The sequence below is a fragment of the Miscanthus floridulus genome, chromosome 5, assembly GCF_019320115.1.
Source record: "Miscanthus floridulus cultivar M001 chromosome 5, ASM1932011v1, whole genome shotgun sequence".
NCBI lineage: Eukaryota > Viridiplantae > Streptophyta > Magnoliopsida > Poales > Poaceae > Miscanthus > Miscanthus floridulus.
Window position 1 is genome coordinate 93,305,665 of NC_089584.1, and position 22,156 is coordinate 93,327,820.

General features: G+C 44.7%; 1 protein-coding gene across 1 annotated transcript; it reads left to right on the forward strand.

Moving 5' to 3' along the window:
• The first annotated feature begins 20,258 nt into the window (after positions 1-20,258).
• Positions 20,259-20,918, forward strand: LOC136454937 (uncharacterized). Its single transcript, XM_066455172.1, has one exon. The coding sequence runs from the start codon at positions 20,259-20,261 to the stop codon at positions 20,916-20,918; it is 660 nt and encodes a 219-aa protein (XP_066311269.1).
• The last annotated feature ends 1,238 nt before the right edge of the window (positions 20,919-22,156 follow it).

Sequence of the window (22,156 nt, forward strand, 5' to 3'; positions counted from 1 at the left end):
GAACTCATAAACATTTCTTCAGTTATGATACATGAAACACATTATGTACTGCAGATAGGATATCTGGAAGCCATAGATGATAAGCAACTAGGCCACACTGCTTCAAGATTTTGTAAGGACCCACATATCGGGGAGCTAGCTTGCCATGAATACCAACCCGATGCACCCCTCTCATAGGAGACACCTTGAGGTACACATAATCTCCAACTTAAAACTCCAAAGGCCTTCTACGCTTGTCTGCATAGGCTTTCTGTCGGCTCTGAGCTGCCTTCAGATGACTCTGAATACGAACAACTTGCTCGCGAGCCTCCTTGATAAATTTTGGCCCAAAGTATCCACGGTCTCCCACTTTAACCCAACTAAGTGGTGTCCGACATTTCTTTCCGTAGAGAGCTTCAAATGGTGCTATGCGGATGCTTTCTTGGTAGCTATTATTATAAGAGAATTCTACTAGCTTCAAGCATTTATCCCACTTCTCAGGAAAGGAAATGGCACAAGCTCTCAACTTATCTTCGAGCACTTGATTTACCCTTTTAGTTTGGCCATCAGTCTAGGGGTGATAGGCTAAACTATGGAGAAGGCTAGTCCCAAGGCACTCCTAGAGTTGCTCCCAGAAGCGAGAGACAAAAATTGATCCCCTATCAGAGATAATAGTGAGGGGAACTCCATGTAGTGCTACAATTTGGTCCAAGTACAACTCGGCATACTGTCTAGCAGAATTTTTAGCATTCACTGGGAGGAAATGAGCTGACTTGGTGAGGCGATCCACAATGACCTAGATAGAGTTATAGCCTTTGGTTGTGTGGGGTAAACCCATAATGAAATCTATGAAAATATCTTCCCACTTCCAAACAGGAATGGACAAGGGCTGCAGATATCCTGGAGTACGCATATGATCCACCTTAATTCTACCACAAGTGTCACACTCCGTGACATGCTGGGTGATGTCCTGCTTCATGTTAGACCACCAGTACAAGTGGCGCAGATCATGATACATCTTGTTACTGCCAGGATGAATAGACAGTTTTGAATAGTGAGCTTCATTCAAAATCTTTCTTTTCAGCTCTTTGTTGGATGGAACCACCAGTCTATCCTTATACCTCACCACTCCATGTTCATCAACACTAAAGTGAGGACCACGCCCTTCAGCCATTAACTTCCTGATGTGAGGAATTTCTTTGGGATCTTCCTTTTGCTCCTGAATAATCCGCTCTAGCAATTCTGAGGTCAATGCAATGTGAGCCAATACCTTTGCATGGTTGAGAGACAAAGGTGTTTCCTCATCCTAATGTGACATTTAGCTCAAAGCATCAGCTACAACATTGTCCTTTCCTTGGTGGTAATGGACTTCCAAGTTATAATCCTTTATCAATTCTAACCATCTCCTCTACCTCATGTTTAGCTCAGACTGAGTGAAAATATACTTAAGGCTTTTATGACCAGTAAAAATGTGCACTTTGTTGCCCAACAGATAATATCTCCAAATCTTTAGAGCATGGACAACAGTAGCTAGCTCTAAGTCATGAGTGGGGTAATTCACCTCGTGCTTCTTCAGTTGGCACAAAGCATAAGCTATCACACGCCCATCTTGCATAAGCACACACCCCACTCCCGTCTTTAAGGCATCACAGTATACATCAAAGGGCCTCTCAATATCTGGTTGGGCCAACACATGAGCAGTGGTCAAAAAGGTCTTCAGAGCTTGAAAAGCTTCTTCACAAGCTGGGCTCTAGTCAAACTTAGCTTCTTTTTGGAGCAGCTTGGTCATTGGCTGGGCTATCTTGGAGAAATCAGGAATGAATCGTCGATAGTATCCAGCCAGACCAAGGAACTGACGGATCTGATGCATAGACTTGGGAGATTTCCAATCCAATACATCTTGCACCTTGTTGGGATCTACAGAAACACCTTTAGGTGTCAACACATGCCCCAAAAACTGCACTCAATCTAACCAAAATTTGCACTTGCTGAATGTAGCATACAACTTGTGCTCCCTTAGTCGAGCCAGTACTATCCGAAGGTGTTAGGCATGTTCTTCATCATTCTTGGAATAAATCAGTATATCATTAATGAACACTACCACAAACTTGTCCAGCTCCGGCATGAAAACTGAATTCATCAGGTACATGAAGAAGGCAGGAGCATTGGTGAGACCAAAAGACATCACTAGGTACTCATACAGCCCATACCTAGTAGAGAAAGTTGTCTTTGGTATATCATTTGGCCTGATCTTGATCTGATGGTAACCTGATCAGAGATTAATCTTCGAGAACACCTTGATATCGGCCAGCTAGTCGAACAAAGTATCTATGTGGGATAAAGGATACTTGTTCTTAACGGTTACCGCATTCAAGGGGCAGTAATCCACACACATCCGTAGAGTACCATCCTTCTTCACAAAAATGGCTGGGCAACCCCATGGTGAAGAATTAGGACGGATGAAACCTTTGTCCATCAACTCTTCCAGCTGCTTCTTCATCTCCGCTAGTTCCCTTGGAGCCATGTGGTATGGGCATCTGGAGATAGGGGCAGTACCAGGCTCAAGATTAATGAAGAATTCTACCTCTCTGTTCGGCGGCAACCCAGGAAGATCTTCAGGGAAAACATCCAAAAACTCACATACTACCAGAATAGAGGTAAGATCAGGAGCAGCTTCAGCATGGGCAGCAACAGGTAAGACTAGATCTGAGGGTACAATAAGGGACATCCTATCTTTAGAAGAAGGAAGTCGTAACTCCACACTTCTCCTCTTCAAATCCAAGACTACCCCATAGACCTATAACCAGTTCATTCCAAGAATAGCATCAATGCCTTGCCTAGGCATGACCATGAACTGTAGGCGGTAAGTGTGGGTGGCTAATACCAAACCTACTATATCTGTATGGGTATTGATGAACATTTGTGAACCCACAGTATGGATCTTATAGGCATAAGGTCTAGCCATAAGTGATAAATTGTGCCGCTCTACAAACCCCATGCTCATAAAGGAATGTGATGCACCAGAATTGAACAACACAAGAGCTGGATGGGATTCGATGGTAAACATATCAGCCATCACCGGCTCCTGTTGCAAAATCTGCTCAGCATCAGTGAAATGCACTTGGCTAGATCTACTGGGCACTTTCTTCTTGATTATGGTCCTCTTGACAAGCTTGGAGTTTGCTGACGGTTGAGCGGACTGAGCTGGCTAGTTTTGGGGACAAGCTCGGGCATAGTGGCAATCTTTGCCACACTTGAAGCAAGCACCTGGCTTGTTCCCAAACCCCTAACGAGGTGGGACCTGCTGTCCCTAACACTACTGGGGCTGTACCTACTGTGGGGGTGCATGGTACTATGTGGAGGAAGTTTGCGAAGTCTGTTGGGGCTGCCGGAATGAAGGCCCGCCTGATGATTGATAGGGCCCCCGCCGGACAACCTATATCATCTGAGTGCGAGGGTGGCTAGAGGATCCAACTACCACCCCACTTCCTCTTCCACTTGGCCTGAGACTCCCGTAGAAAATCCTCCATGGCAATGGCGACGTTCATCAGTGCCCCAAAGGTCTGATAGTTTGCCATGTACAGCTTCTCCTGAAGGATGGGAGCAAGACCATGAAAGAAGCGGTCCTTCTTCTTGTCATTAGTGTCCACATGGATGCTTGCATACTGGGCCAAGTGATTGAACTTATTCACATAGCCCATCATAGTCATGCTCCCTGGCGCAGTTCCAGGAACTCAGTCACCTTCTGGTTGATGACACCAGCAGGGATGAAGAACTCTCGGAATGTGGTGGTGAACTCCTGCTAGGTTGCTAGATGATCAGGCCGCTCCATGGCATGGAAGGTGTTCCACAATGTGCTTGTGGACCCCAAAAGCTGCTGCGCAGCAAAGCACACCCTCTGCTCGTTGGCCACGTCGAGCAGCAAAAACTTCTGCTCTAGAATGCGAAGCCAGTGCTCTGCATCTAGGGGCTCATCAGACGAGGTGAAGCTGGGTGGGTGAGTCATGAGGAAGTCCTGGTAGGAGGACGGTCCCTTAGGACGACGGGCACCACCCCATTCCCACCGTTGCCCTGTAGCCTCCGTGGGCAAGGCCCACGATAGCTTGTGCCATTATGTCCATGGCACGAGCTGACTCCCGGTGAGTAGCCAACATCTTTGCCATCATCTCAGCATGGGTCATCAGAGGTGGTGGTGATAGAGGAGGAGCCAGAAGTGGAGCCCCATGGCTCTCTCCGTTGGGCTCATGGGCCCGGCCACTCTCGTCGTGGCCCTCACCAAGACCGTGAGCCGCCCCCGCACTAGTGCTCCTGCGTCTAGACCTTAGATTCATCTATAAGAGATATGGACCATCCATTAGAACACCCTCCTGCTCAGAATAAAGGGATTAGAGAAATGACAGCACAATTATTAAAGCAGTCCTTTAGTTAGTCCTATCAATTTACTAACTCAATTATACGTGAAGGGGGGATTGTAAGATGCTATTATTATGATACATGCTTTGGCCTATACGTTCACTCAAGCCAGAATATAGCGTCATTCGTAAAACTTTTTGGCACATCGCACCCTCACTTTCCGTATACCAAGCGATTTCTTACGCAACATAAGTCAGTGTACCTGCAGAAATTTGATTAGATAAAACCAGTGCCGCTATCCTAGATAGACTATATTGCTAGGGCTTATACTCATTTAACTTAACTTAATCACATCCTACTTTTCGCAAAGCTTTTATTGGTCAAATTTTAGCTTTGAAAAAAAATGATGAAACTCGTGACCTTTATTGGCTCTGGTACCATCTGTGGCAGAACCGCCCGGAATAGTATACTGACGGAGGCGCTCGTCTTCCACCAGACAATAAGCACCCCAAAAGCAAGCTACAGCGGGCGGTATCCATCAGGCAAACCCCAAGGGAGAACCCAAAATATTCATATTTTTCCCAAGGATCCAATAATGAAAACAAGTTACAATACTTGTCCATTTCATACATCAAAGTTCCTTAAAAAGTACATTATTACAATACCAAATACCAGAGTGCGGAATGATAAACAATGGAATTAAAAATATACATCTAGCGAAAGGGGCGAGGATCCATCTGAGCCCACCAAAAGAACCCTCCACACAAGGTACTTCTCAAGCATCACCTGCAACAGGGGTAAATAAACCCTGAGTACACAATATACTCGCAAGACTTACCCGACTAGTGGGAATAATTTCCCGACTCCAAGGAATATGAGAAGCTTTATGGCTTGTTGGTTTATTTTAGCAGAAAGCAATACTAATAGTGGGTCCTTATTTAGGTTATTATTATTTGTCGTATTCATTTATTATCTATGCAGTCTATATAAGCACCTATTCTACTTTCAAGCAAGAGTTAAGCAATCAGTTTCATTTCATCACCTTTTATCTTTCAGTTCTTACTATGATGCTAGAGTTAAGACAAGTCGTACCGACTCAGTGGGGATTTGTGAACCAATGTGCCCAGCTGGGTGCCCCGAAAACACACGCCCTGCTTATACCCCAGGCACAAGTAGAACTAACCCATCACCCTCCTGTCCCGGGTGTCCAGGTCCTCGTCCAAACTTGGACTCCAAGCCCCCACTCCTGAGTCCTGGACTCCGTGTGGTGCTAGGACCTCCACCATCTCTGCCTCCAATCAGTCGGTCCGAAAAGAGCTAGATCTACGACAAGAGAGCAACAAGTCTTCCCTGCGCCCATACCCAAGTATGCGCTCGGGACAATAGATCTGTGACTTGCCTAGCGTCCATTGCAACAATCGGTCCTTAATCGACACGGACAAGAAAAAAGTGTAACCAAGCCATGCCCTATTGGCCATAGGACACAACCCCTTACACACACCAGTACCCAAACCATATCCCTGCCCGATCACCATTTCATTTCCACCATTTTATCATGAGTGATTATATTTTATCACATATTTGCGAGTAACGGCAGGTTACTCATGCTACCGATATTCTAAGCATAGCAGCTACTCGACCTGTACTAGTAGGACTCATGGGTAGATATATTTATGCAGGTAGTTTTCATAAAATGCATGTAACTTAAATGCACATCACATATATATATTCAGTGATCATTAAAAATAGGGGTTATGCACCGGGGCTTGCCTTGGGCAGGTGATGGGTCAGTAGGGTCAGCACCAAACTGCTCTGGGGCTTCTTCCTACGCGAGGATCTCCTCCTTGTACTCCTCGACGACCTCATCGTACTCCTGTTCATCGATGGGCACGAAATCTATCTGCTCGTGATCTACATGAAATAATGATGTAGTGTTTAATAATATGACAACAGCTACTCGTAACCTAAAAGTACATCTATCAAACTACTAAGTGAGGTCTACCCACTAAAGGCTAAGCTAAGTACTATCACCATTAACAAGTATGAAACATGATATACATTCTTATAGCAACTACAGGTATTCTTACCCCTAATACCGATTTGATAAAACGAGGATGATCGCTACTCTATTTACCAACTTACTCTAAGTCTACAAAATTTATAGCAAGTACCTAATAATCTAGTGAGCCTACTATGAAATTTTTATGGCTATATCTATCATCAATTTACCACAAAAATTCCTACAAATATTAATCTACATAATTCTAAGCTCTCTAGTTTGAATTTATGAACCTATCATCATAATAGCTAACTGTGAACTAACTACACTAACAGATAGATTGCATTTTTGTGAACCTAACAAACTTGGTTTCACTATTTTTGGACATCTACAAGATTTACCACAAATTATCAAAGTTTAGCTTGAAAACTAAATTAATAAGCATTTACATTTTACTGGAAATTGGAGAATGAAATCCCACTGCACGGCCCAACTCGAGCGGCGTGGCCCAATCTGGCCTCTCGCCCGTGCGCGCATGCCGCCACCGACGTGGCCCAACATAGGTGGCCCACAGCTGAGCCGTGTGCGCCTGGTGCATAAGCGAATAAGCCCTCACACATAACTCTATTCGCAAAACTAACATGGCTACTATTTCACCGAGTCACTGGTTTTTCATCTACAACCCTGCACTTTCCCTTCTTCATCGTGGCCATGTCCCCCGGCCACCGTGCGTGCACTGGCATGACGACGCGGGCATCGAACGGCTACGCCGGCCACACCCGAACCCCCAATCCTGACCTAAGGAGCCGATGCTCACCTTGACTCCAACACGCAGTGGTGGGAGGTGATACGGTGAACAAGGATGCTGTCCTAAGCTCCATCCCTGGCGGTGGACCTCTACCTATGACGGCGGGCGCGTTCCCATGAGCGACAGCGAAAATAGAGCAAACGAGTTAGCTAGCGAGCTCAAGGGACTACCCACGGAGACAGTAGAAGCGTTGGTTCGGCCAAAGATAGCCTGAGTCGAGCTAGCCGTGTGCGCCCAGGCGTTGCGGCAATGCACGATGCTAGCATGGCTGCGTCAGGGGCGACTAGACTATGTTAGTGCCTTGGCCGAGGTGCGTGAGGTGCTGAGGTGGTGGAGATGAGGCTATCGGCGCAGGGAATTGAAACGGTATGCTATGGTTGCGTGACTTACCGACGGCGTAGGCCACCCCGGTCTTAAGGGCCCGACGGAGCGGCATTTCAAAATTAAAGCATAGTGTGGGGACACAGGCTACGAGGTGGGGTCAGTAGGATGGCTGGCAACTCAGCAAAGCCAAGGACATGGCTAATTGGATTGGGGTGCTGCTATCACGGTGAATCGAAGAAACGGCCACACCGGCCATGGCGACAGCGGAGATAGGGGAGTTAGGTGTGGCCTGGCTCAACACTGTTGTGGCCGTCAACGCAAGGTACTAGCGCGCACGAGTGATGGGGAGCAGCAAGACATGCACCAGACGTCGCCACACTGCACCACACGTGCACCGACAATGACTCAGCACAGACGCCGCAGTGTAAGGCAGGTCCGGGGAGGTAGCGACGAAACATGACAGCAAACACGGGCGTGCTCACGAAATTAGGCGCCGCCCCACGCGCGTGCAATAGTGCTACATCAATGGCAATAGTGCCATGTAGGAGGTGCCCATGTGCGCGCCTAGTGAACGGCGACGCCAGGACGGCGCAAGCAGACATGGTGGCAGGCAGAGCAGCAAGGTCAACCATTGCAGTGCGCATGCATGCGTGAGCACGTACCAGGGCACAGCAGCAGAGACCCTGGCCAGCAGCGAGGCCATGTGCATGGGTGATGCGTGAGGGTGCGATGGCGGCGCGGTGAGGCGGGACCATGTGGCATGACACGAGCGAGAGCCTACGCGGCGTTCCAAAGCAACAATGCGGGGTGATCAGGGAATTGTGCCAGTGGCAAGGATGGCCAGAGTGGTGGCCCACGAGTGGCGCGCCCATAAGGTAGCAGACACAGCGACGCCGAGTGCTGGCGCGACAACACCGGGAGCCGGGCAGGGTGATCGCGGCCAGCGCTGGCACCGTTCGCTGATACGTGACCTGCACGCTTTTTAAAGCGGCTCAAAAACTCAATCCGATGCTCCAAACGCCAAACTAGTTGTTCAACGCTCAAGAGGATACCTAGGACTAGCCAACCATGTCAAAACATCTTGCCACTCCTTAACCCGATCGCTCTACAAAAAATGCCGAACATGGGTTCGTCGACCCATTTTCAAACCTATGCGAAATGACTTAAACCTCGAACAGTTTCGCGTCACATCCCCTTCCCAAGCTATTTGACCTCCTAGCTAGCGAACCCCATTTCCGACCACAAGTATTTCATCGTCACCTATGAAGTTTAAACTACCATCTTTATTAAAGTTCACATACGCACCCTATAGCATTTCCGTTCAACAAAATTCATTAAGAACCCTAAGTACACCATGCGGCATGAAATGTAATATTTGTTTCATGTTTTAGATGAACGTTCCAATGCCGTATATTGATTTACACTCTAGATTACACATATGTACAAACAATTATGATGCTTATGCAGGGTTTTAGCAAAAGATGCATAATGTAACACTGAGGGTGTTACACTATTCACCCCCTCTAGCCATATTAGGACCTTTCAAGTGGTATCAGAGCTGTGGTCACCATTTGATTGAAGGCTTAACAACCTCAGTATCAAATTATGGCTCAAGTTATGTTCAACCATGTAGGGGGCAAACCATCGTTCTTTGATGGCACATGCTATGATTATTGGAAGAGAAAGATAAGGATATATCTTGGTTCAATCAATGATCAAGTATGGGAGGTGACCGAGAATGACTATGCTATCATTGATCCCGATGAGCCCACCAACCAAGACAAGACCAACAAGCAATGCAATACAATGGCTCTCAACATCATATACAATGCCATTGATTCTAAGGTGTTTGAGCAAATCAAGGATTGTGAAAGAGCAAATGAGGTATGGAGGAGATTGGAGGAAACATATGAGGGCACACCGGCGGTGAAGAGTGCTAAGTTGTACATTCTCAAGGATAAGTTGACAAGCTTCAAGATGAAGGAAGATGAGAGCATTCCAGAAATGTTTCATCGGTTGCAAGTGATTGTAAATGACTTGAAGGCCTTGGGAGAGAAGATCAAGGATGATGATGTCTCTCATTCATTCTTGATGTGCTTACCTCCAAGATTTGAGATGTTGAGATTGCTTATCATAAGAGGAGGATTGAAGGAGATTACCCCTAACCAAGTATTAGGTGATGTCATGACCCAAGATATATACCATGTGGAAAGGGAGGGGGATGAAAAGGATGACAAGAAGGAAGAAGAAGAAAAGAAGAAGAAGAGTATAGCATTCAAGGCTAGCTCATCATCATCCAAGAACAAGGGCAAGTCCAAGAAAGAATCAAGTGATGATGATGATCTTAGTGATATTGATGATGAAGCTATGGCCCTCTTTATACGCAAGATGGGAGAATTCATGAAGAAGAAGGGCTATGGTGCAAGAAAGAGAAGAGATCACACCAAAAGCAAAGAATATGTGAGAAGATGCTACAATTGCAAGAGTCCTGATCACGTTATAGCAAATTGTCCCTACAATAGTGACAATGATGAGGATGAGAAGAAGAAGCACAAGAAGGATAAGAAAGAAAAGGAGAAGAAGGAGAAGAGAATGACCTTCTAAAAGAAGAAGAAGGGTGGAGGCTATGTGGTCACTTGGGATAGTGATGGCTCTTCGGATAGTGATGACTCTAGTGATGATGGCAAGAAATCTATCAAGAAAGCACAAGCAAGCATCGCCATCAACAACAAGCCCTCCATCTTCGACACTCCTTCGACATGCCTCATGGCAAAATCTACCAAGGTAAAATATAATGTGAGTGATGATGATAAATGTGAAAGTGATGCTTATAGGAGTGATGATGATGATGAGTACTCCAAAGAGGAGCTCATGGACATGTGTGAGCAAGTGCATACTTGCTTTGAGATGAAGAGAAAGGAGTGCAAGGAATTGAACAAGAAAGTCAAATTTCTTGAGCAATCCCTTGATGAGCTCAATGCCACTCATGAGAGGCTAATGGAAGCCCATGAGAAGCTTGGCAAAGCTCACTATAAGCTTGAGAAAGCTCACTCCTCTCTCATCGAGCAAGTCAAAGAGAAAGCCAAGAAGGAGCAAGTGATTGTATCATGTGATGTGGGACTAACATGTGATATTATTAATGAATCTTTTTATAAGCCCATTATAGTTGCTCCCACTAACACTTCTTGTAGCACTACTACTTCTACTTCACCTTTGAGTGATGGTCTCACTTGTGATGCCTCATTAATGGTGGACAATGAGACCCTCAAGAAGGAGGTGAACAAGCTCACTCGTGCCGTAGGCAATGCCTATGGTGGAGATGCCCGCTTGCTAAAGTGCTTAGATAGCTAAAGGTTTTCTCTCAATAAAGAGGGATTAGGCTATACCCCCAAGAAAGGCAAGGCAGTCTTTGTCACTCCCAAAGTTAACTTTGTGAAGGGTAATGGTCGGTTTTACAATAGATGCAAGCAAGTTGGGCATGTAGAGCAACATTGTAAGATTAACAAGAACAAGCTACCTATTGTATCCTCAATTAAATTTGATTCTTGTTACATGCTTGTTAAGGGTGTCAATGGTGTGAAGGCTAAGTTCATTGGTACACCAATTGTGGGCCCAAAGAAGAAGGCCATTTGGGTACCAAAGACCTTGGTAACTAACCTTCAAGGACCCAAGCAAGTTTGGGTACCTAAAAAGAATTGATCTTCTTTTGTAGGTCAATTATAAAGCCAGAGGAAGGCATTGGGTGCTTGATAGTGGATGCACACAACACATGACTGGTGATCCAAGAATGTTCAATTCAATCAATAAAAACAAGAGCAATGGGATTGATAGTATCATATTTGGTGACAATGGCAAAGGCAAGGTCAAAGGGGTTGGTAAGATTGCAATATCCAATGACTTGAGCATTTCCAATGTGCTACTAGTAGAGAGCTTGAACTTCAACCTTTTGTCGGTAGCTCAATTGTGTGATCTTGATTTCAAGTGCATATTTGGTGTGGATGATATAGAGATTATAAGTGTAGATGGCTCTAACTTGATATTTAAAGGATTTAGATATGAAAATCTATACTTAGTTGATTTCAATGCTAGAGAAGCTTAATTGACAACATGTTTGATCACTAAGTCTAGCATGGGTTGGTTATGGCATAGAAGACTTGGTCATGTTGGAATGAAACAATTGAACAAGTTGATTAAGCATGACTTAGTTAGAGGCTTGAATGTCATATTTGAAAAGGATAAGCTATGTAGTGCATGTCAAGCCAGAAAGCAAGTTGGTAACACACATCCTAAGAAGAGCATGATGAGCACATCTTAGGCTTTTGAGTTGATGCACATGGACTTGTTTGGACCAACCACATACACAAGCATTGGTGGAAACAAATATAGATTTGTGATTGTGGATGATTTCACTAGATACACATGGGTATTCTTTCTTGTTGACAAGAGTGATGTGTTTGCAATATTCAAATCATTTGTCAAGGGCATTCACAATGAGTTTGAAACAACCATTAAGAAAGTTAGAAGTGACAATGGTAGTGAATTCAAGAACACTAGAATTGATGAGTTGTGTGATGAATTTGGAATTAGACATCAATTCTTAGCCAAGTACACTCCTCAATCAAATGGCTTAGTTGAAAGGAAGAATAGAACTTTGATTGACATGGCAAGATCAATGTTGAGTGAGTACATGTGAGTCATTCATTTTGGGCCAAAGCAATCAACATGGCTTGCTATTATAGCAACCAACTCTATTGTCACCCTATGATGGAGAAGACACCTTTTGAGCTTTTGAATGGAAGAAAGCCCAACATAGCATACTTTTGGGTTTTTTGTTGTAAATGCTACATATTGAAGAAAGGCACTAGATTGAGCAAGTTTGAAAAGAAATGTGATGAAGGTTTCTTGCTTGGTTACTCCACTACTAGCAAGGCTTATAGAGTTTGGAATTTGGCAAGTGGTACTCTTGAGGAGGTTCATGATGTGGAGTTTGATGAAACAAATGGTTCCCAAGAGGAAGATGAGAATCTAGATGATGTAAGATATACTCAATTGGTCAATGCAATGAAGAACATGGACATTGGTGATATAAGGTCTAGAGAGGTGATTGATGTTGAAGATGGCAAGAATCAAGTGCTCTCTAACTCAAATGTGCAAGCTAGTGGTTCTCATGATCAAGTTCAAGCAAGAACTAGTGATGACAAAGTGCAAGATCAACAACAAGTAGCTAGTTCATCATCTCAACCAAGTGATCTATCAAATGCAAGCAATCAAGTGCAAGTGCTTCAACCAACCAATGTTGCAAGAGATCATCCCTTGGATACTATCATTGATGATATTTCAAGAGGTATACAAACTAGATCAAGATTAGCTTCATTTTGTGAGCATTTCTTATTTGTGTCATCCATTGAACCTAAGAAGATAGATGAAGCTTTGAAGGATGTTGATTGGGCCAATGCTATGCATGAAGAGCTAAACAACTTTATAAGAAACCAAGTATGGGAGTTAGTTGAGAGGCCTAAGGATCATAATATGATTGGAACCAAGTGGGTCTTTCGAAACAAGCAAGATCAAGATAGGATAGTAATAAGGAACAAAGCAAGATTAGTGGCTCAAGGTTACACTCAAGTTGAAGGTCTTGACTTTGGAGAAACATATGCCCCAGTTGCAAGATTGGAAGCAATTAAGATCTTGTTAGCCTATGCTTGTGCCCACAACATCAAGTTATACCAAATGGATGTGAAGAGTGCATTTCTCAATGGGTACATCAATGAGCTTGTGTATGTTGATCAACCTCCCGGTTTTGAAGATGAGAAGAAACCCAACCATGTTTACAAGTTGAGAAAGGCTTTGTATGGATTAAAACAAGCACCTAGAGCATGGTATGAGAGATTGAGAGATTTCCTACTCTCTAAGGGATTCAAGATGAGAAAGATTGACACCACTCTTTTCATCAAGAAGCTTAGAAATGACTTGTTTGTAATGCAAATCTATGTTGATGATATCATTTTTGGGTCAACAAATCAAGATTTTTGTGACAAGATAATGGCAAGTGAGTTTGATATGTCCATGATTGGAGAGCTTAGCTACTACCTTGGTCTTCAAATCAAGCAAATGAAGAATAGCATATTTGTGAGTCAAGGCAAGTATATCAAGGACATGCTCAAGAAGTTTAGAATGGATGATAGTAAAGCTATTAGTACACCAATGGGGACAAGTGGAAGCTTGGATAGCGATGCTAGTGGCAACATGGTGGATCAAAAGATGTATCGGTGTATGATTGGAAACCTACTCTATGTGACCGCATCAAGGCCGGATGTGATATTTAGTGTATGCATGTGTGCTAGATTCCAAGCCTCACCAAGAGAAAGCCATCTGAAAGCAACAATGAGAATATTGAGGTACTTGAAGCATACACAAAATGTTGGATTGTGGTATCCCAAAGGAGCAAGGTTTGAGTTGATTGGATATTCAGACTACGATTATGCGGATGCAAAGTTGAGAGAAAGAGCACATTGGGCACATATCAACTATTGGGAAGATCACTTGTGTCTTGGTCATCAAAGGAGCAAAATAGTGTAGCACTTTCAACCGCCAAAGCGGAGTACATTTTGGTTAGTAGTTGTTGTGCTCAATTACTTTGGATGAAGGCTACTTTGAGTGACTTTGGAATTAAATTCAAGCAAGTGCCATTGCTATGTGACAATGAGAGTACCGTAAAGCTCACCAACAACCCAGTTCAACATTCAAGAACAAAGCATATTGATGTCCGTCATTATTTCATAAGAGATCACCAACAAAAAGGAGACATTTGCATTGAGAGTGTTGGCACTGAAGATCAACTTGCCGATATCTTCACCAAGCCACTTGATAAAAAGAGGTTTTGCAAGCTAAGAAATGAATTGAACATACTTGACTTCTCCAATATGTGTTAATGCACCCCCCATTATATGACATGCCTCTCCTTCGAGCAAAGCAAGGTAAAGTTGATTGACATATCATCCATCCATTGCTAAGGACTTGTTTTGTGCATCTAGTCATTCCTATCATGTCCTAGGCTCATTCATTAAAATCAAATGAATTTGATGCTTGTATGGTACCACTATTGCTTATATGTTTGAAATGATCTAGTGGTAGCATATGACATGTTTGTGGGCTTGTAAACCTAGTGTTTGATCTAGAAAATAAGCTACAAGTGTTTAACTCAACATGGTACAAGATAACCCTTATTTGGAGGTGTGAAGAAGCTTGTCCTTGGATCAAACCGAGTTAAATATCTTTTGCAAGTAATCTAGATTGAACCAAATTAAGAAAATGATCCTCATTTCATATGGTTTCACCCCAACCTATCTATAATTTGAGCTCACCTTTTGTGCTAATTGTTGACAAAGGGGGAGAAATTCACAAAGATAGTAAGATAGAAGGAGCAAACAAATGAAACATTGACATTGTAAGGGATCATAAAAAATGCACATAAGTAGGGGGAGCAAGCTCATAAACTTGTATGTTGCATTTAAATGTGCATTTCATATATTTGCTTGCATGGCACAAGTTCTAAATTTCAATATCCATACTTGTGTAGTGTATGCTAGTTATATGCTTGAATGGTGAAATGAAAAACTAGCACGCATAGGGTAAAGTAACTAGACTTATGTTTATTTTATGGAAACTAGACCCTTGCTTGTAATATTGATCTCATGGGGTATTCTAGTTTTTGTGTATATATAGTTACTAATGGTGCTAAGGATGGTATATTGGTGCACTCCGATTGTTATCATGCTTCAAAGGTCCATCTCTTATACCTTAGCATCATACGGTAGAAATTGTCTCCTATATTTCCTATCTAAGCATATGTGCAAGCTATAATCCAAACTCTTAGCACATATGTAGGGGGAGCAATTGCTACCATTTGGGATTCATGAAACTTGTCCATATCCTTTACACATGGTAAATATGCTTGGGCAAGCAACATAGATTCAATTAAATTTCAACTCATATCTTTGTGAAAGGGTTGTCATCAATTACCAAAAAGGGGGAGATTGAAAGTTCTAGTTTGGTTTTGGTTAATTGATGAAACCCTAAGTGCTAACCTAGTTTATCAAAGTGATTATGAGATAGGTAGCACTACTCCAAGTGATGAAGCAATGGTGAAGATCATGACGGTGGTGATAGCATGGTGATGATCAAATGCTTGAACTTGAAAAGAAGAAAGAGAAAAACAAAAGGCACAAGGCAAAGGTATAAATAGTAGGAGCCATTTTGTTTTGGTGATTAAGACACTTAGCGAGTATGATCACATTTAGGTTAGATAGTTGTACTATTAATAGGGTGAAACTCGTATTGAAATGCGGTTATCAAAGTGCCACTAGTGCTCTAACTCATTGCATATGCATTTAGGATCTAGTGGAGTGCTAACACCCTTGAAAATGCTTGTGAAAATATGCTAACACATGTGCACAAGGTGATACACTTGGTGGTTGGCACATTTGAGCAAGGGTCAGAAACTTCACCGGTGGAGTGTCTGCCCGTAGAGTGCGGACAGTCCAACGATGCCACCGGCGCCCTATATAGAAAAGACAGGGGTTCACAGAGTGACCGAACGCTGGTGGAGCAGTGATCGGACGCTGGGTTCAGAGTCCTGTCAGTAGCAGTAGTGAGCACGCGTCTCGGTCTTGTGACCGGACGCTGGCTGGGTGCGTCCGGTCAGTGCTGATGTATGCTGACGTGAGGCGCACAGAAGAAATGTTGATTGACCGGACGCCGGATGAGTCCGGTCAAGCATGATCGGACGTGTCCGGTCGTGAAATTTTGCATTTGGAACCTTACTAGAAATGATCGGACGCTAGGGTCCTGCGTCCGGTCACTTTCTAACTGACGCGTCCGGTCATCACTTGACTGTTGAGATCGGGCGATCGGCGTTTGAAGCCGATGACACGTGGCAAGCATTGGGCGACCGGACGCTGGGGTCCTGCGTCCGGTCGAACTGACCGGAGCATCCGGTCACCCCGAGTTGTGCCCAGTGAAGGGGTACAACGACTCTATTTCATGGGGGCTTCTATTTAAGCCCCATGGCCGGCTCAAGCTCACTCTCTTGGACATTTGCATTGACATAGCAACCTTGTGAGCTTAGCCAAAGCCCTCCCATTCATCTCCATCATTGTTTCGTCATCGTTGTGAGATTGAGAGAGAATCCAAGTGCATTGCTTGAGTGATTGCATCTAGTGGCACTTGGCATTCATGTTTCGCTGTGGGATTCACTTGTTACTCTTGGTGATTGCCGCAACCTAGATGGATTGGAGCAGCGAGGATCGTTGAGCGGAGGTTGGTGATTGTCTCCGGCTCCGATTGTGGTGATTGTGAGGGGTCTTGTGCCTTCCCCGGTGGAGAGCCGAAAGGTAACTCTAGTGGATTGCTCGTGTCATTGAGTTACCTCATTTGTGGGTAGGTTCTTGCGGTGTCCGATTGTATGGACGAGGTTCGTGCAACATCTCTTAGCCGCCGAACCACCAAGTGTTGGTCGACACAACGGGACTAGCGTGCCGGCAAGCACGTGAACCTCGGGAGAAAAATTGGTTCTCTCTTGCCCTTTGGTATTCTCCCGGTGATTGATTTAGTATTCATCTTGTAATTGGTTCACTCCTCTACACGGCGGTATAATCACCCTACTCACTCATTTATATTCTTGCAAACTAGTTGTGACAAGCTCTTTAGTGTAATTAGAATTGAGAGCTTGCTTTGTTATTTTAAGTTCATCTAGTGGAGCTCTTTAGAGTAGCAAGATTGAGAGCTCTTAGTGAGTAGTAACATTGTAAGTTGTGTGCCTAGTAATCATTGTAACTAGAATTGTTGGATAGGTGGCTTGCAACCCTTGTAGAGCTAGAGCAAGTTTGTATTTCGCTATTTGTCATACTAATCAAATTGTTCTAGTTGATTTGTAGATTTTTAAATAGGCTATTCACCCTCCTCTAGTCATATTAGGACCTTTTAGAACCCCACCTCTCCTCTCCCTACCGACCCATCTACATATCCCAGACCATCCCAAAAATGTAAGATTAATCTTGCGTCCGCTAGGTTCTCCATGGCAGGAAGGGTAAAGTGTAGCTTTTACTTGTGTCTTGCTGGTATTAAGAAATTTCTGGCACGTTATCATGGCTGATAAGTTCAAGCAAACAGGGCCATGTATGACATGGAATGCAATATGGTCTTATGGGAAAGGCTATGATGGAGGAGAATACCGAGGTATTGTCATGGACTAATCTAGTCCTGTCTATGAAATGTTACATCCCTTTATTATATGCATGTGGAATTGGTGAATTATTACCAAAAGTTGCCATTTACAGTTATTATTACCATTATTAAGTTCTGTGGTGGTCTACTATCTACCATATGTCATAATATCAAAAGAAAGCAGATATGCCGTCTAAGAAAGAAGATAGCGGTTGAAGGAGAAACTGAAGCTGACATGACCCAAGTCCCACTATTTCTATTTGAATATAAGAAGAAAGCGGCCGTGCCATCGAAAAGAAAAAGAAAGCGGTGCCGGTGGAGATAGGAGCCAAAACTGATGTGGATCGGTGGATAGCTCAGGTGACCTTGTACCCAAATTGTTGTTGAATGTTGAACCATTGTTGTTGTGGTGGAGGGGTTCAGGGCTGGACCGCTGAGATAGATATAGTTCGGTGGGCTTTATCGTGGCCTGCGGCTGTGTGCATTATCAGCCTGTTCGTTTGTTGGTTTCAGTTAGAGCTTATCAGTCAATTAATAGTATTTTTCTCTCATAACAAATCAATACTAATCGGGCTTATCAGCCCAAGCGAACAGACCGTATAGCTGCATGCGTGGTTCCATCTAGTGGTGCCGATCGAAGTGCGTCCATGCGTGACGCAGTCGTCGATCGTCTCATCATTTGGAAATTTGGCCTCTTCCGAGAGGGTGCAAGATGCATGAGGTCATGTGGCCCGCCTGCCAGTGGACGACAAGACGAGCGCAGGCGCACCGCTTCCTGGATGCGGCGCCGCTGCCTTCACGGCCTCACGGCTGCGTGTCTGCCTGTAGGCTCTCTCGTGCCCCACGTGTATGTTCATGCGTCTGCGACTCTCTGCGCTTTTCTGTTGGTAGTTGGCGTAGGATGTCAGCGGAGTAGCTGGTACTGTATACGTGTACACACATTTCATCCTGTGTGCTGTGCGTGTACGAGTACTTCCGTCGAAAAAAGAACAAAATTAAAAACGTTTCTTGTATTCGTAAGAGTACACAGAATAAAGTGAATACGAAAACATTTTTTTTATCTTCTATCGGCGACACGCCTGAGTGAGGGTGTGTTTAGTTGAAGAGGTGAAAAATTTTTGGTGTCACATCGGATATGTTGGAAGGATGTCGGGAGGGATTTTTGGATACTAATAAAAAAACAAATTACAGAACACATCAGGAAACTGCGAGACGAATCTAATGATACAAATTAATCGGTCATTAGCACATGTGGTTTACTGTAGCACTTAAGGCTTTTCATGGACTGATTAGGCTTAAAAGATTCGTCTCGCGATTTTGCCGAGAACTGTGCAATTAGTTTTTTTTCATGTACATTTAGTACTCCATACATATGTCAAACATGCTCTTTTACTGTAGCTGACAAAAAATTTTGAAAACTAAACAGGGCCTGAGTCAGCGAAGGAATCACGCCTTGTTTAGTTGGACGCCAAAGTCCAAAAAATTGCTACAGTACCTGTCACATCAAATGTTTTCGGCCTGTGTATGGAGCATTAAATGTAGACGAAAAGAAAAACTAATTGCACAGTTTGGTGGGAAATTGCGAGACGAGCGTTTTAAGCCTAATTAATCAATGTTTGGACACTATTTGCCAAATAAAAACGAAGATGCTACCGTAGCCCCAAATTCCAAATTTCGCGAACTAAACAAGGGCTCACTTTATTTGGCCGAGGAGCCACGTAGCCTTGTTGCGGTGACTTTTCAGATAACGAGCAGCTAGCGCAAGGTCTAGCGTGCCACGTACATATGCGTCGCTTTACAGTTTGTGGTAGCTTGCTTCTAGGTCTAGTCTAGGGCCGCGTTTAGTTGGTGCCCAGACTCGGCGCCGCCGGACTGCCAGGCACTGTAGCGACACTGTTGGATACTGTAGCATTTTGTTTGTATTTGGTAATAATTGTCCGATCGTTGACTAATTAGGCTCAAAATGTTCGTCTCGCAAAGTACAACCAAACTGTGTAATTAGTTTTTGATTTCGTCAACGTTTAGTACTCCATACATGTACCGCAAATTTAATGTGACGGGGAATCTTCTTTTTACATAGTGCCAAATTTTGAAAAATGTGGGAACTAAACATGGCCTAGGTAGTACACAGGCTCACACAAACGAAACAACCACGCTTGGTCGATGACATGCATCTTTCACCTTTACGTGGTGGAATCTTTTGGTCGTGTACGGCTTATCATGACGGGCTACCACATAATCTACGTTCGATTGTATATACGTACACGTCCTTGTCGAACAAAAAGGAGGACAAGAAGTACACATTGTCGATTAGACAAGCGGAATGCAAGCAGTAATAACTGGCTAAAACTCCATGGTGATCTGTACTCCACCGCTTAAATCTCAGATCATTGCACTCCACCGCTTAATCACGGCTGAGAAGCATCGTCACTCAAAGCTTCCAAAACCATTAGTCACAAGAGCTAGTACGCATTAACGCAGCACCAGCACCAGCACCAGGCGCCACCGAAAGGCGCGACGTACGCGCCGGACCGTCTCTCAGTACACGCCACACGCCATCGCCACTACACGATGGAGAGAGCTTCAGACGACACCCACACTGTACACCGACGCGACCGAGACCGAGGAGTCAGTGACGACCCGCCGTTCAGCCGCGCGGTTTTAAAAAATGGAGGCGGGTCTGGGGCCCCGGCCCGGATAGCGAGGCTAGCTTTTCGGTGGCGCGCGCGCCACACGTGGCGAGCGGCGCGGCGAACCTGCGGGCGTACGAAAGCGCCAGGCCCGTCGTGGTCCATGTCCATCCCTCGTCGTACCGAGACCGAGGGCGACAGGGCACGCGCCCGTTATAACTGCCGCGCCCGGTCTCCACGTCGCACGGCGTGGGGGCAACGGGGCCCGGCACACAGGAGTACTAGGAGTACACAGGCTGCCGTGCTGCGCGCGGAGGCGGAGACGTGGGGCGGGAGCAGGGCGCGCGCTGCACCTGGACCCCCGGCATGGCCCGCATGTCCGCAACCGTCGACACGCGTCCCCTCGCCGCGCTCCAAACGGCGCAGGCCGCCTGCTATTTCTCCGCTCCACCCACCCAGACAAGCGTCCACGACCATGCATGCCACGGATGACCCGCGCCGCACGCGGCCGCTCCTTGTGCAGCGCGCCCATGGAAGCGCGACAGCAGGCCTTGCCGCTTGCGGAACCGCTGATCCTGTCAACGTCACGCTTGATGATTGATTAAGCAAGAGCATCTGTCGATCTTTTGGTGGTCGAGTCCATTTTTTTTATAGTGTAGTACCATTAGTGCTCATGTCGTCGTTACCGTGTCAAGGAGCTTTGATCAAAAGTTAGGCCTAATGGTTGCCGGAGTATTGGTAAAAGAATCACTCTCTTGATTAAGTGCACTGCTATCACCGTCGTATACGTATATATGTTCGCGCAATTCAATATGACTGATGAATACTAGGTCAACGCTACTATATAGTAATAATCATTTTAACGTGTTTGTAAGCTATTAGTTATCGTTTACTGTCATAGCAGTATTCCCTTTTTGAACCGTTGCTCCAGGATAGGAGTATTGTTCTATAACCCTTGCGCAAAGGTAGACCCCTGCCCTCTCTCTTCTCTCTTCTTTCTCACCTCTGGCGGCCTTAGAAAAAAGTTTTGGGGAGGTAGACAGGCCAAATAGTAGGGATGGGAGATACAGCGGCAAGGTGGAAGTGGCGATGACGTCACCGAAAGGGGCAGTAGAGGAGGCGGTCGGGCCAGGTTGGGCGGGGACGAAGAATGGCTATGGCAACGGTGGGTGGCGGCGGCGGTGGGGTCGCGCTCTCCCGAAGAGCGCGTCTGTCACGTGTTAACGCGCTCCTAACTGTTGCTAAAATGGTCACGCGCATAGGAACACTATCACCCGACAAGGTAGGGCATCATCTTTAACTCTTGTCGCATGATCTTTCGGAAAAAAAAACTCTTGGCACATGTACTTGGTTGAAAGTGCTCCATTTGACCAAGTTTGTTCTCGATTACTGATGCATACCTAGGTACAACATACAAAAGAATGAAGAATCTATGATAAAACTTACAACTTTTGTCGGCCTTAAATGATACTTTATATGCGATGTAACATACGCGTACAAGAATCTACGTTAAGCCTTACAACCCTCGTTCAACTTAAATGATACTTTGTATGTGACATATAAACATCGCTCAGTTGGTTAGATTCTTAGTGGTGGAATATGTCCATTTGAATTCAAGTCTCAACATTGTCATTTTCATTTTTTGGATTCTTAGTGGTGGAAAGATCTAGCAACATATACAAGAAATCATCAACCATAGGAGGTGACTTGGCTCTCCTAAGGGGTGGGCAACCCTAAGAGCTAGCTATAGATGTTGACTTCAAGCCACAAAAGTGGACGTGACTGAAAATTGTTGAGTTGTCGAACTTGATCTTTGTACTTGGGCAGCAAAACCATAGT

What these genes read in the sequence shown, in the direction of transcription:
- LOC136454937 (XM_066455172.1), top strand. Translation starts at nt 20,259, where the DNA reads ATGGAGAGAGCTTCAGACGACACCCACACTGTACACCGACGCGACCGA.